At 48.7% G+C, this 16,299-nt stretch overlaps 1 protein-coding gene and 1 long non-coding RNA gene across 2 annotated transcripts in view; one reads left to right on the forward strand and one right to left on the reverse strand.

Moving 5' to 3' along the window:
• The first annotated feature begins 416 nt into the window (after positions 1-416).
• Positions 417-3,977, forward strand: LOC114676781 (uncharacterized). Its single transcript, XR_013414734.1, has 5 exons — positions 417-529; positions 1,936-2,181; positions 2,831-2,884; positions 2,983-3,171; positions 3,722-3,977. It is a non-coding gene; the product is annotated as an uncharacterized LOC114676781 (long non-coding RNA).
• Positions 3,978-9,342: 5,365 nt separating this feature from the next.
• PRMT2 (protein arginine methyltransferase 2) overlaps positions 9,343-16,299 on the reverse strand; it is a 30,816-nt gene continuing 23,859 nt past the window's right edge. The window contains 5 exon segments of the mRNA NM_001265880.1: positions 9,343-9,986; positions 10,714-10,885; positions 12,478-12,614; positions 13,438-13,567; positions 15,493-15,668. Coding sequence (NP_001252809.1) covers positions 9,954-9,986; positions 10,714-10,885; positions 12,478-12,614; positions 13,438-13,567; positions 15,493-15,668 — 648 coding nt within the window. The 3' untranslated portion in view covers positions 9,343-9,953.

Below are 16,299 nucleotides of genomic sequence, written 5' to 3' on the forward strand. Positions count from 1 at the left end.
CAGCTACTCAGGAGGCTGAGGCAGGAGAATCACTTGAACCCAGGAGGCAGAGGTTGCAGTGATCCGAGATCACGCCATTGCACTCCAGCTTGAGCAACAAGAGCGAAACTCCGTCCCCCTCTGCCCCGCTAAAAAAAAGGAATGTTCTGATACATACTACAGTGAGATCTTGAAAATACGATGCTAAATGAAAGAAGCCAGTCACAAATGTGGGGAAAAGAAAGAGAGATCAGACTGTTACTGTGTCTATGTAGAAAGAAGTAGACATAAGAGACTCCGTCTTGTTCTGTACTAAGAGAAATTCTTCTGCCTTGAGATGCTGTTAATCTGTAACCCTAGCCCCAACCCTGTGCTTGCAGAGACAGGTGCTGTGTTGACTCAAGGTTTAATGAATTCAGGGCTATGCAGGATCTGCTTTGTTAAAAAAAGTGCTTGAAGGCAGTCTGCTGGTTAAAAGTCATCACCATTCTCTAATCTCAAGTACCCAGGGACACAATATACTGCAGCGGCAGGGACCTAGGAAAGCCAGGTATTGTCCAAGGTTTCTCCCCATCTGATAGCCTGAGATATGGCCTTGTGGGAGGGGAGGGTCTGTGCTGAGGAGGATTAGTGAAGGAGGAAGGCCTCTTTGCAGTTGAGGGAGAAAACCGCCCTAGGGCTGGAGGTGAGACGTGCTGGCGGCAATACTGCTCTTTGATGCACGGAGATGTTTGTATACCTGCACATCAGGGCACAGCACCTTTCCTTAAACTTATTAATGACACAGAGACTTTGGACACATGATTTCCTGCTGACCCTCTCCCCACCATAGGGGAAATTGGGCCCTATTGTCCTGCCACATCCCCTTCTCCAAGATGGTAGAAATAATGATCAATAAATACTGAGAGAACTCAGACTGGTGCTGGCGCTTGTCCCCTGGGGCTGAGCGCTGGTCCCCTGGGCCCACTTTTCTTTCTCTATACTTTGTCTCTGTCTCTTATTTCTTTTCTCAGTCTCTCATCACACCTGATGAGAAATGCCCACAGGTGTGGAGGGGCAGGCCACCCCTTCAACAAATCGTGTATTGTACAATCCAGTCTATATGAGATGTCCAGAACAGGCAAATCTATAGAGACAGACAATAAATGTGTGGTTGCCAGGCACTGGGAGAGAATGGGGAGTGTTTGCTAATGGGCTTGGGGGTTTCTTTTGGGGGTAATGAAACGTTCTAAAATTAGATTGTGATAACGGCCACGAAACTCTATGAATACACAAAAATACATTGAATTGCACACTTTAAATGGGTGAAAAGACCAGGTGTGGTGGCTTATGCCTGTTATCCCAGCACTTTGGGAGGGCAAGGGAGCAGGATTGCTTGAGGCCAGGAGTTTGAGATGAGCCTGGGCAACATAGTGAGACCCTGTCTCTACAAAAAATACAAAAATTAGCCAGGTGTGGTGGTGCACACCTGTAGTCCCAGCTACTCAGAAGGCTGAGGTGGGAGGATCAATTGCATTCAGGAGTTCGAGGCCACAGTGAGCTATCACTGTGGCAACTGTACTCCGGCCTGGGTGACAGAGCAAGAGCCTCTTTTTAAAAAAATTTTTTTAAGGTTCTTAAAACATATGCAAAACATTCATGAATTTGCTTTACCTACAAGTTTGGCTGATCCTTTAGGTTATCATGTGTGCCTTTGCTACTACCATTGTTTGCAATCGCGTGTCTGTAACTGCGGTTTTTATTGTCCTTCTGCCCTATAATAGCTTAGAAGATGGTGTTTTTGCTTATTGGCTTGCTTTTGTTTTGGTGTGTTGTGTCTGTATTGTGATCCAGCCTAGGTTGAGAAAGACACTAAACATTTCCCTCTGTGTTCACACTGTTCTGAGTTCCCCCGTAACAAAAACACTGTTTGTTCACTTAACAACCATTTGTTGAGAATGTGCCATATCTCTTCAGATAGAGCAGAAACAAGAGAAGCAGAGTGACCGCCTTCACAGGACTTACATTTAGTGAAGAAACACGCAGCAAAGAAGTAAAGACATAAAGTCATCAATTGGAAGAATCTGTGTGGAGACCAAGAGTTCTGTGGGCCAGTGACAGAAAAGGCTACTGTGGGATGTAACATTTGAGCAGAGGAAGAACCTCTGCTGTGGGGGTCAGAAGAACGTCCTTATTTTGCTCTCACATATATAGTTTGGCCAGGTATAGAATTCGAGGTTCACAATCACATTGCCTGTGAAAAGCTTGGTGTTGGCCTGGTTCTGATTTTTATGTCTTCATAGGTAACTCTCAACTTCCTTTCCCTTGCCCCTGGAAAATTGTAGAGACTTCTATTTGTCGCTGGCATTCTAAAATTTCATGAACATTTTTCTGATGTGTTTTTCCCTCAGTTTTCCCACAATGCTCAGAGTGCTTGGAAAGCCTTTCAGTCTGAAGACCCATGTTTTAACTGTTTCTTAATCTCTTCTTCTCTTCTTACAGATTATTTCTCCCCCTTGCTCTCTCTGTTCCATTCTTCTCCAGTTCGGGGGAAATTGGGCCTCTAATTGCTTCTCTTGGTCTCTCAACATCTGTTCATGTTTTCCATGTCTTTATATTTCTTTCTCTGCACTCTGGCAGAATTCCTTGTTTTATGTTTCCAGCCACTTTATTCAACTTGGGGTAGGACTGCGCAGAGGCAATCAGGACTTTGAGGGTCACAGTAACCTATTTCTGGTCCTGGGTGGTGGTTCCCAGGGGGGTTTTTATTGCAATCATTTGTTGAGTAGCACAACTGTTTTATGCCTTTCATCTGTAAATAGATTGCATTTCACAACTTTTTAAAAAGTTGAACAAACTCTCTAATCCTCAGATTGCTCCTTTTTCTCAGAAGATGTTGTTCTGTGAATGCAGCCACTTCTTAAAGGTCTATGAGGATACTCAGAATTTTTAAAAGATTCTCTCCTCTTACTTTGATTGCCTGTTAACCTTGGCCTTTTGTTTTGGTGGTTCTGGTTTTTCTAGAGTGTCTGGCAAGCCCTGCCTACCATTTGTGTATTATGGATGAAGGCGAGAAAGGTGTCTCCTGCATTGCTGGCCTCTCCCACGGGAGAGAAAGCAACATCAGAGAGGCCAGTAGCCCCACTGGAGGCCCGACGACCAGGCATGCTTAAGGAATTCATGAGGTCCACTGCAGAGGAGGCTGGGATGGAGGTGAGGGGAGGACGGGGGACAGGAGGGCTAGGGGCTCTGGTGGGTCACCAATAGGCCATCCGGAAAGGTGGGGGAGCAACTATGTGTCAGAAGCCCATCAATATAGCACCTCACCACCAGGAGTATGAGTCTGGTGTTGAATGAACGTGAGCCCACAGCTTCATGTGTGCTCAGCCAGGGAGGCTGTGTGTGGCTCAAGGCTGGGAGGGAATTGGCAGCTAGGACCTCCCTAAGGGCTGGCGTCAGCCCCTGGCACAGCTGGGTTTACAGGAGTTGGGTGGCCCATGGCTGTTCTGACTCTGAGTGACATGCAGTGGGGCTCTGCAGCTTTTCCACTTTACCTGGAGGCCGTGAGGGACTGAAGGGAGAAGACCAGGGAGGCACCAGAGGTTGTGGGCTCCCCCACCCCGGGAACTGTGTAGACCCTTCCTGGAGTCCTCATCTCCTCCGGTGTCTGCTCAATCGTCACTTCCTGAAAAACGTATTTTCTTTATTTTCATTTTTATTATTTTTACTTTTATTGAGATGAAGTCTTGCTCTTGTCGCCCAGGCTGAAGTGCAGTGGTGTGATCTCGGCTCGCTGCAACCTCCACCTCCCAGGTGTGCTTTGCAGGAGGACTTGCAAGCAGAGGTCACCAGTGAGCACAGGTGTCTCAAAGAAGGGTGGAAGTTCTAGTGTCCGTCAGTTACCCATAAGAATGCTGTTTGCTGCAGTTCTGTGTCCTGTGCTTGGCTGCTTTTTATGAGTTGTCTATGTTGGAAATTCGTAAAACTGATTTAAGTTAAAAAAAAAAAGAAAAGAAAAGGAGAATGTTTAGGTTGCATCTATTCTTACCTAATTAAAACTTACTAAAATGTAATAATTTGTTCCATCACTTTTTAGACTTGTAAATATTTGCACATCCTCTCACTATGGATAAAAGGGGCATTTTACATCTAGACAGGTGGTGAGATCTTTAACCAAGGGGAGAGGGAGGGTTTCACTCAGTTGCTTTTCCAAGGACTGTCTGTGGTTGGGGGCCTGGGAATTCCCCTCCACACCTCCCTGGTCCCTCGGGACACTGCTGCAGGTCCTGACTGGACGAGAAGCAAGGGCTGAGTGGGCCAAGGGGCCGCTGTATGCTGGGCCTGGCCACTGCCCGAGGGAAGGGGTGTGACTTGTGTCTGGGTAGCCCTGGCTGGATGTGGGGTCCCAGGAAGCACCACCCTCAGTGCAAGTATTCAGCTGCCGACAGGAGCTTACGTCACAAGGCCAGCCAGCCGAGGCTTTCTCTTCACAAGCAAAGTGTCAGAAACGAAACCCACACCCTCACGCACCATTACCCCCCTCCACTGGGCGGTGAGAGGTGGGTGGTGAGGAAGGGATCCTCCATCCTGGGCTCACTGTCCATTCCACCATGGCCCTCCACCGCCGGGCCCTGCAACAGCTTGAAGGCTCCCACTCCCAGGCCGAGCTGGCTGGAGACGCCACATCCTCGTCATGCTCCTTGGCTGTTACTTATGCCTTTCACACTCTCCTCAAACTTCCTCCCCAAGCTTCACCCTCCTCGCTGCCTGCAGATAACTCTCACTGCAGAGGGACAGGAACCTCCAATGAGGCCTTCAGTACCTAACCCTGCCCCACACTTCCACAACACTCTCGTCATCACCGAGGACAAGGCACTCCTCAGCCCTTCCAGGACTTGGGACCTCTCACTCTGGAGCTTCAGTTCCAATCTCCCTCAGGAAGCAGCAACCTCTCCCTCTGGTAGATCTCCAAATTCTACAAACACGCTCTACCAAGATGACTGGTTGCACCTACCAAGATCACGTTTTCTTCTTCCCACCCCCATTTCTCAAACACACACACACACACACGAACACCTTGTTGGTTTTGTTTCTCTAGAAAACCCCAATACAGATTTTGTTAGCAAGAAGTGGGGTGCTACTGAAACAAACACCTAAATACATGCAAGCAGCTTCAGAATCGAGTCATATGCAGAGGCTGGAATCATTTTAAGGAGCTTGCTAGAAATACGGACATCAGGGTGATTCTGATGAGTCTCAGGTGGAACTGAGGAGCATGTTATTGGAAACTGGGGGAAAGGCCATCCTTGTTAGAAAGTGGCAAAGAACTTTAAAGAACTTGGCTGGACTGTGTTCCAGTGTTTTACAGAAGGCCAGACAAAGGTGACGAAACTGAATATTTAGCTGAGGAGAGATTTCTTTTCTTTTGTTTTCTTTCTTTACTTTTCCTTTCCTTTTTTTTTTTCTTTTCCTTTTTTTTTTTTTTTTTTTCAGACAAAGTCTCACTTTGTTGCCCAGGCTGGAGCACAGTGGCACAATCTTGGCTCACTGCACCCTCCACCTCCCGGGTTCAAGCAATTCTCCTGCCTCAGCCTCCTGAGTAGCTGGGATTACAGGTATACACCACCACACCTGGCTAATTTTGTACTTTTAGTAGAGATGGGATTTCTCCATGTTGGCCAGGCTAGTCTCAAACTCCTGACCTCAGGTGATCTGCCTGCCTCAGCCTCCTAAAGTGCTGGGATTACAGGAATGAGCCACGGCACCCAGCCTAGCTGAAGAGATTTCTAAGCAAAGTGTTGAAGGGACACCTTGGTTCCTCCTGGTTGCTTGTCATAAAACGTGAGAGAGATGAATCGATGAAGGAATTATTAAGCAAAACAGAATCAGAACTTGAAGATTTGGAAAATTCTCAGTCTATCCATACCGCAAAAATATGAAAAAGCATGTTCTGAAGACAACACTAAGGTTGTGACTGAACAATCGTTTGATAAAGAAATCATGGTACAGCTCATTAATCAGCCATCTCAGAGGAAGGGGGTGGAACAGTGTTGGGTTGTCAGACTTCTGGATTCCACAGGACCAACCCACAGAGCTGTTGGGCTGCAAACATGCACCACTCTCCAAAGAAGGGAAGGAATGACCCGTAAGGTGCTACAGAGAGCATCAGAGCCACCACTTCCACCCCAGACCCAAGGGACGAGACCACTTCTTCCTGTTTCAAAGATGGCCTCCCTGGTCTTGCAGGCCTGTAAAGTGGGCTGCCCTTGCAGAGAGAAACCAGGTGAGGGTGGCCTCGCCAAGTCATGGCTGTGACACTGCCACCCCAGGGGCCCGGGGCCACAGCACCAACCAAAGAGGATCATTCTCGAGCCCTAGGATCTGATGGAAATTGTCTTGCTAGGTTTTGGGCTTGCTTGAGACCTGTGATCCCTTCCTTCTACTTCTCCCTTTTGAAATGGGGGTGTCTACCCCAGGCCTGGCCCATCTTTTACTCTGGATGCACATCACACATTCTACGTCTCCCTTTTGAAACGGGGGTGTCTACCCCAGGCCTGACCCATCTTTTTACTCTGGATGCACATCGCACGTTCGGTTTCACAGGCTCACAACCAGAGAGGGAATTTTGCCTCAGGGTGAATCATAGCTCGAGTCTCACCCACGGCTGATTTAGGTGATATTTAAATAAGATTCTAGACTATAGAGCATCTAAAGATGAGTTAAGACTTTGGGGGCTGCTGGGGTGGAATGTATTTTCTATGTGTATTTTGAGGGGCCAGAAGCAGAATGCTATGGAATGAATTGTGTCTCCCCAAATTCCTGTGTTGAAGCTCTAATCCCCAATGTGACTGTTGTGGGACATGTGGCCTTTACAGAAGCCATTCAGGTCAAATGAGGCCATAGGATGAAGCCCTGATCCAGCAGGATTAGTGCCCTTACAAGAGGAAACGCAAGAGCACTCCCTTTCTCTCTCCTGCCAAGTAAGGGCACAGGGAGAAGGTGCCTGTCTGCCAGCCAGGAAGAGCAGCCTCAGCAGGAACTGAGGCCAGCACCTTGGTCTTGGTCATCCCAGCCTCCAGAGTTGTGAGAAATAAATTCCTGCTGTTTAAGCTGCCCAGTCTGTGGTATTGTTATGGCAGCCTGAACCAAGACAGACACTCTACAAGCAGACAAGAACATCAGTAAATATCCAACTAGGTGAACAACACAAGTAGTAAGCTGGATCTAAATTACGTATTTGGAGCCCTGCACTCAACAACAGAATACACTTTCTTCTCAAGTGCATACGAATAGCGGACGTGTACCGACTCATAAAACAAGTTTCAACAAATTTCAAGGGATTAGCATTCCTCAATTTGTTTTCTGGCCACAGTGGAATTAAGCCAGAGATCAATAAGAAAAAGTAACTAAAAAATCCCACCTTTCAAAATTAAGCCGCATGCTTACTTCTAAAAAGCCCATGGTACACCAGAAGAAATTGTCACAGAAATCAGAAAACGTTTGAAACTGAGTGATACTGAAAATATATCAAAATTCATTGTTGCATCTAAAGCAATTTTAAAGAAAATTAAGAGTCCTGATCTATGTATTAGAAAGAAGAAAGGTTGAAATCAACGATTTAAGCTTCTATCTCTGGGGGAAAAAAATAAAGTTTAACCCCTCTCCTCACATGAACAACAAAAATCAATTCCAGGTGGAGTATATGATCTAAGTGCAAGAGAAAACAATACAAGCTATAAAAGAAAATATAATTTCAAATTGGACAATATAACATTTAAGAACTTCTACTTATCAAAATACTCCTATTAAGAGCACAAAAAGCCACAGAGGCTGGGCATGATGGCTCACACCTGTAATCCCAGCACTTTGGGAGGCCGAGACAGGTGGATCACCTGAGGTCAAGAGTTCGAGACCAGCCTGACCAACATGGTAAAACCCCATCTCTACTAAAAATACAAAAATCAGCTGGGCATGGTGGTAGGCACCTGTAATCCCAGCTACTCGGGAGGTTGAGGCAGGAGAATCGCTTGAACCCTGGAGGTGGAGGTTGCAGTGAGCCGAGATCGTGCCATTACACTCCAGCCTGGCGATGGAGCAAGCCTCTGTCTCAAAAAAAAAAAAGCCACTGAAAGGAAAAAGATATTCACAAAAATATGTGTTACAGGACTCAGCCAGACTACATCAGGAATACCTGGAATCTCAATTAGAACTAGGAAAAAAAAAAAACCCTAATAGTAAAATGGGCCAAAGACTTAAACAAGCACCTCAAAAACAGGATATCCAAATGAGCAGCAAATCTACAAAACTGGATTAGTCATCAGTGAAATATATACCAAATCCACACGCCCACCAGAGCAGGTAAAATGCAAAACACTGGGTGTTGATGAGGATGCCAGCTCTCATGCACAGCTGGCAGCGATGTTAGATTCCTTGACTTGAAAAGCTGGTATACAGTGTACATCCAACAGAAATGTATACATACACGCACCAAAACACACACACAGAAATGTCCACAGTCTCAGTAATCATAATAGCTGAACCCTGGCAACAACCCAAAAGGACACCATGTGAAATAAGATTCATAAACTGTGGTCTATTCATGCAGTTGAATACTTATGCCACAGTGAAAAAGTAAGCCACAACCACACTGTCCGAAACTCATAGATGAGTCTCACAATGTTTAATTAAAGAAGGCAGACACAAAAGAACATGTGTACAATTCCATTCAGGCAAGAGTAATCGACAGTTACAAGTCAGGACGCCACCCTCGAGAGGGTGGGCACTGAGCGGAAGGGGAATCAGGGAGTCAGTAGCGTGTCCTGGACTGGATGCTGGTTACATGTGCATCCACTTCATAAAATACCATCATCTAGGTACCCACGGCCAGTGCTGTTTTCAATATATATTTGATATTTCAGTTTTGTTTTTTGGGTTTTGAGACAGGGTCTTGCTCTGTCACCCAGGCTGGAGTACGGCAGTGCAATCCTAGATCACTGCAGCCTCAACCGCCTAGGCTCAAGTGATCCTCCCACCTCAGCCTCCCGAGTAGCTGGGACTACAAGCACATGCCACCATGCCCAGCTAATCTTTGTATTTTGTAGAGATAGGATCTCACTATGTTGCCCAGGGTGGTCTTGAACTCCTGAGCTCAAGGAATCATCCCACCTTAACCTCTCAAAATGTTGGGATTACAGAGGTGAGCCACTGCACTCAGCCTATATTTCAATAAAATTTAATAAAAATCAAAACACACAAAAAAATGTATCTACTGATATGGAAGTTTTTTCACAATACTGAGAAAAAGTTACAAAGCAATGCATATAGTATGATCCTGTAATTACAAAAAATAACACATATGCGTAAAACAGGATACACAATGACATTCACTCATTTAAAAATATTTATTGAGCATGTGCAATGCGCCAACACATAATTTATTTGGAAGACGTCTACAAAACTATCCCATGCAAAGTCCCATCGCGTGCATCGCCGCCTCAGCTCCCGCGCTGAGCCAGGGCGGTGTTCCCTACACAGCACTGGCACAGCCCTGTGCAATCCTACATCCCACACGAGCGGATGAGCGATGGCAGGAAGGGCACCACTAACACAGGAGGCGGGAACAGTCACTGTCACAGGGTACACAGGCTGATATGCGGGCGTTCTAGGAGTGTGGACCTAGACCTAGCTTAGGAACATGGAGCTCTGACCTAGCCACGGGTCAGCACTGTGGACACCACGGGTGAACACCTAGAAACACAGCCTACTTCTAGAGGGCAGACACTGGGCAGCGGGGGTGGCCACGGCAGCTCCTGCCGAGCCCAAGCGTGTTTGTCTGTGAAGGGCCCTGACGTCACCTGCCAGGCTGGGGAGGGGTCAGTGTGGCACGAACGTTCACCGACTTCGAAGGAGTGTGCAGCAGCCAGGTGCATCTTGGGTTGCTTGTGTTCGTCACCCCTCAGGAGACGCACACGGCTTTCCAAATAAAGCCTCAACTGTCATCTCCAGATTGGGAACACTTTTTCTCCAACCTGAAAAAGATAAATGACAACAGGTCAGTCAGATAATAAATCATATGATTAACACACTACATTTCCTAATGGTTTGATATTGGACAAGAGAGCAATATTCAGGTGCAGAATTTTCTTAAATGACAAACTTTTAACAAAAAATTATCACAAAGCAAAGCACAAAACAAATATAAAAAATGAAGGAAAACCATTTATTTTTATTTTCTTTACCACATTAATCCTGAGTCCAAAGAAGAACATTCCATTTTCAGCGGCCTCTGAGACAGGAAGCCCAAGTGAGTTGGGCGAGCTACACATGAATTCATGCACGGACCCAAAGGCTGCCAGTCGGAACATACATCACGGACAACACACCTAGATGAACTGCTGCCTGGGAAGCCACAGAGGCCTGTGTAAAGGGAGCGCCGAGGCACAGCTCAGGCTTCTGCCCATCTGGGGACCCCTCTGGACATGGCACGAGGGGCCTCAGGCTGATGTGGGTCTCTGCTCTCCCTCACTTACTGTGTCACCTGAGGAAATGACTTCCCTGCCAGAGCCCTCCACTTCCTGTGCTGTCAGATGGGAAACGAAGCCAGTAACAGCATGCACTTTCTGTGTATTAAATCACTCGTGCGCAAAACGCGTGGGCCCCAGCGTGGGCCAGCATCTGCCATCACTACCACCACCCAGGCCTGTCTCCCTGAGGACCGGCACCCACAGGACAGAATCTTACAAATACATATCTTACTTTTTGAGATGTGGGGTCTTGCCTGGAAGTGACAGCCCAGCTCAGAGCCACCGACATGTGCCTTCTCCACACTGGGTTTCTCTGCAACACAACTGAACCCGTGACCACGTCTCCAGTATGGACAGGGACTGGGTCGTCCATCATAAACAGCGTCTGCTTCCAGTGTGTGATGCTGCAAGACAGGGGTGTGTGTGACCTGGAGGCTGGGCGAGGGCAGTCTCCACATGGCCCTCGGGGCGCTGACTCAGGCTCGCACTGGCTCTCACCCTCAGCAGAACCCACGTGGCTGGCAGTCCACCCTGAGGGCCTGGGGACACAAAGCTTGACTTTTCAGGCTAACTCAGGGGGCAGATACACCCCCAGCCCTGTGATCTAAAGGGACTCTATGAGATACACTGGGATCAAAGTTACCCTGGTGAGACAGATCCTGCCAATGCCAAACACAAGGCTGCTCCTGAGACCACTCAGATTCCTGGAGGTGTGGACGGCTCACCCTGGGTGGCCCAGAGGATGTGGAAGCTCAGGGGACACACGGCTGCACTAAAGGTCCTGTGTGGTGTCTGACTCTCCGGCCTGCCAGGAGGACGGCTGGGCACCCCCTTCCTGTGCCCTCGCCTAAGCTGCAGAGGCTGGTGATCTAGCTCCTGCCATTAAACTGTGGTGTACACGGATGGAATCAGGTCCAAGGAGTCGCTTCTGTGATGGCTACAATGTGAGGACCACTGTCACGTTTGGGGGAAAATAGTAAAACGCTAGGATTCTGCACTGGGTTGCGCTGGAAACTTCTCTAAGTTCTTCAGGCTCTGCCGCCCCTCAAACTCCCACTGTCCACAGTGGGGCCAACAGTGAAATGGGGGGCTCCTCAGGTCTCCAGTTTCTCCCTGACTCTGGTCACACCCCTCACCCCAGCCTGTGCCCCAGGTCACTGCTCCCTCCATGCCCCCAGACTCGGGGGTGGGTATAACCAGCCTCCAAGCTGCCCACCTCCACTCGGTGACGGCACTACAGAGGTTACCACAGGACTCTTGTGATGGGGACCACGTGCCAGGCCAGGGCATCAACTCCACACGTCTGCGACCTCCCTGGAGCCGGGGTCCCCTCGTGGGGCCATCACGCTGGGGAGTCAGCAGGGCAGGTGCCAGGGCGGGGCAGGTGCCAGGGCGGGGCAGGTGCCAGGGCGGGGCAGGTGCCAGAGCGGGGCAGCCAACCCCACCCCAGTTCCAAAGGGAAGGCCTGCTGGGCCCCAAAGGCGGCTCCACCGCCACGCGTGTCCAGGATGCTGGAGGGGAAATGTGTCCCAAAAAACAACCATCCCTCCAAAACCCTCCAAAGCCGTCAGGTGAACCCCTACGTCCTGCGGAGGCGCTTTGGGTCGGACCATGAATTAGCCGTGGGTGCTCCTCAGGGGCGGGAAAACAGGGAGCTCCTCCCGCTGGGGCTGCTGGGGGTGGGGGTGGACGCCCCAGGCTGGGCCCAGAGTGGGGGCGAGACCCGGAAGGAGGCACACAGGCTGCGGTGTCTACACCACCCTGCGCCCCCACGTGCGCCGCCCCCACCCCACGTGGCCCACCCGCCACGACCGCCACGCCGCGTCCCGCCCCCTCCTGCGCGCCCCATCCCCGCGCCCGCCCCGCCCCGCCCTCCGCGCACCCCACCCGGCACCCTGCGCCCGCCCCGCCCTCCGCGCCCCCCACCCCGCACCCCGTGCCCGCCCCGCCCTCCGCGCCCCCCACCCCGCACCCCGCGCCCGCCTCGCACACTCACGGGTGGAAGGGCCCGGTGCTGAGCACCTGCGGCGGCTGCCCCTCCTGCAGGCTCTGGAAGTGGACGCTAAACCAGGCGGTGAAGCCGTGCAGGGTCCCCGCCTTCCTGATGTCGAAGCGCAGGTCGCCCCTCAGGGTCTGGGTCAAGCAGACGACAAGGCACGCGTGGGCACCGCGTGGCACCGCAGGGCCGGGATGGGGCGGCCCCCTCCGCGCGCCCCGCGCAGACGCTGAACGCGTCAGGAACCGCAGAAAAGCCCCCACCCTGGGAAACCACCCCCAAAACCCGCATCACGAGTTCAGACGCTTCAGTCAGAAACGTGTCAAGCAATCTGAGCTGCTTGCGCCCAGTTTTCTGCCCCAGATTCCTGCGGAATCTTTTCGGCGCTCAGCTCTTCAGCCTAAGGCGTTGGAGAGCTCCAGGCTGGGCGTTTCCACGCAGAACCAACTAAAAACCACAGCTGCGCCCGCGCCGCCCACCCCATCTCCAGACGCGGCGCCAACTGGGCGCCAGGCAGGGCGGGGCGCGGGGATCCCGCCCAGAACCCACGAGCGCCACCGCGCGGCCACAGACAGGGATTCGTGGAGGGAATTTTAACAGTTCTGTCATGAAGGGTGGCTAAAAACACGTGAAAAAAAACTGTAATGCAAATACCATAATGAAACGAAATATAATTTATTTGATTTTGAAGATGCTGAGAATATTAAACATAAATCTAAAATGAAGACGCTAGAGACATCTATAAAGAAAATGATGTACAATATGAAAGAATCAAAATAGAACGTAAAGAAGAAAAAAGACTGGAAAAAATCAGTAGCAAACGTTTTATAAATTCACTTATTTGTATAATAAAATAATTAGTTACTCACACCCCCAGCGCTCACTGAAGGTTTATGATAATCTGGTCTGTTTCATGGTCACTGATTATCTAATGTAAGGAGCAATTCATCTTTTTCTCACCTCTAAATCAGAAATTTGCACGGTTCTCATGTCCAACTGCAATATAGTGCACGGTTCAGAGAGACAGTCTTCTGGTTTCAAAATGTGGTTATACTTGGGCTTTGAAAAAAACTCCTTAATTGCTAAAGATCTAGGGGAAAAGGTCAAAGCAACTGTTGAGAGTCATTGCAAACATCTCAGGCTTCAAAACACACACGTGGGACCGCGGTGAGTGCTTTCTCTTCTGTGTCACCAGGATGCTAAGCCACCGTCTGGGGGCCCTGGACCCCCAGAGCAGCCCTCAGGCCTCCAGAGGCTCTGGGTGCCTCCCACTCTGAGAGGACCCAGACCCTACCCAGGCATCCAGAGCCTTCCCGAGCCTGACCTGGAGGCATTCAGGAGCCTGCGAGTCACTGGGCGCTTCCCTGTGACGTCTCATTCATGGGATCTGAGCACATGGAAACCCACGCTTACCCCTCATAACCTAGAGGACAAGGGCAGTTGCAGCGTGTCTTGCCTAGTTTTAGAATCTATTTGATTTCAAAATATCTTTTGTGGATTTTCTATTAACAGTAAATGAAAGCGGTATTCCTGCTGTAGGTTACTCTATAATAAACGTTAAGGAACTAGAAGAGCTGAGGTGGCCTGAGTGAGTCCGAGTTTCAGGAGAAATACTTCCTTTGTTGTTACACAAATTCAACACAGAAACAGACACTAGATGCCACATGGCCCCCTGTGTGTCACCGTTTGCCAACCGCCATCACTGGTTGCACTGGGCTTGTCAGTAAGTCACCTATTATTTACCACAGAAATGTTTTAAAAAAATAAGCAAAGCAGTAACTTCTGAAATAGCAAATAAAAGTGAATGTTTTAATAAAGATTTCACTATATTTACATATTTCTGATTATTTTTCTGATAAAAAATTACGAATTTAAAAATTGGAAAAAATGGACAAGTACAAAGAAAAGTTTAAATTCCCCATATGCTTGTCTTAGCATTGTGATATTTTTATCCCCCAGACATATTTATATAAATTTATTTATGCAAACTAACATCCATTCTGTATACATGGTTTATTCTGCCAAGCTTTACTGTCTCTTAAACCCTTTCTAAATATCATTACACATCCTTAAAAACCTATGGTTTCTTTTTCAGCAGCTGGACCGCAGTGCTCCACCAGATGGATACACAGCAATTCAACCACGTTCCTCTAGATGGCCACTGACTTCCAGTGCCCGGAGGAACACTCAGGTGGGAGGCTCTGGCAGTGACTGGGGTGGGCAGCCTGATGCCAACCTCTAAGGCCCCGGCAGCCACACCTCCCTGCCACTGCCAGGCAAGCCCAGGCTACTATTTTAATTTACTCTTTGCTTGTCGGGTAGGGAAAACAGCATGTATTTTAATTTGCATTTTAACTACTAACAACATTATAATTTTTCATAATTTATTGGTAATTTTATTTTTTGTAGTTTGCCTGTTCACGTGATTGGGCTGTAATTCCATCTGGCTAGTCATCTCTTTCTAATTGATTCCAAGACCTGTCAGCACATGATTTCTCTAATTACTTGTTTGCTTTCACAGTCGCGTTTTTGCTGATTTCTACCACATAGACTGCCAGATTCTATCTAGCACAGGGTCCATTCCATCCATTGTTGCTGCTCATTTCTCCACCTAAGATGGTGCACACAGGCCCCCATGGATGTCTGTCGTTGATGTTGATTCCATGCAGAATTAAGTTTTCACGTATGGCGTGAGAGAACAAGAGCTAATCAATTGCTCCAGAATAATATGCTGACTCGGCCCTCACTCCCTCCTAATTGTAATGCAACCTTTTTCACATACGAAAAAAATTTTTGTTCCTTGCATTCTACCCTGCTCTGCTCATCTGTCTTTTCTTGTTATAGCACCATACTGTTTTAATTACTCCAATGCTATAACAGATTGTCCTATCTGGGTGCACAGGTACCCTCATTTATCCGACCATAGTGTGTGATCTCCCAGGGCCTTGGCCCACCTGCAGACTGTGGACCAGGAGGCCCCACAAGACAGTGCCAGTCCTAGCTGTGGACACTTACTTGAGAGCGCTGAGGTTGAACTCGTACGCGTTGTCCCAGAAGAGCACCTTGCTACGATAGTCCTTATCAGCACTGCAGGGCACAAGGTGCAATGCGGCCATGGTGGGCCAAATGACCCCGTCCTCCTTCAGCCAGGCATCCCGGGCATACAGGATGGACTCGATCATGAACTCAAACTGCATAGGAGTGAAAGACACACAGGAGACACATCACAGGCCCTGTGGCTGCACAGGCCTCTCACCACCACTTTAATAACACTAGTCCAAGAGTTCTAGTTTTAGCCTCAAGAATATTCCTGCCTAGGCCAGTGTACCATGCGAGAGAACATCTCGAGGGTTTATTTTATGCCCACATGTAATGGTCACTGATGCATCTCACAGCCTGGGTTTAAGTCACATAATTTCCCATTAGAACTAAGAACTGGAGAGGAGCTAAAAGCAAGGACAAATCTTCACTCTTGTCCCGTCTCAGTCACTGAAGAGTTCGTAACTACCAGATTCTGAAAGAGCCCTGAAGTGTTGCAGGATCCCAACTGTTAAATAAAATATATTTGGTCTGTAGTACTCTCCAAATTTCCACAGCCCTTTAAGTAGACTGAAATCACTCCTTAAGAAACCGAAAGCCACGCAGGCATGCCCTGGCCATTCACATGGTCCTTTGGTCCACCTTGCATCCCTCAGAAGGTCCCAAGTCAAGGGAAGCACATCACATCTATGACTGAGGAATTGGGGACCCAGCACCCTCAAAGGCCAGGCCTTCTGTCGGAACCAGAACTTGCTTCTAACACAGAAAGGAGTAGAGGGAGCA

This window comes from Macaca mulatta, chromosome 3 (genome assembly GCF_049350105.2).
Source record: "Macaca mulatta isolate MMU2019108-1 chromosome 3, T2T-MMU8v2.0, whole genome shotgun sequence".
In the NCBI taxonomy this organism is placed as follows: Eukaryota; Metazoa; Chordata; class Mammalia; order Primates; family Cercopithecidae; genus Macaca; species Macaca mulatta.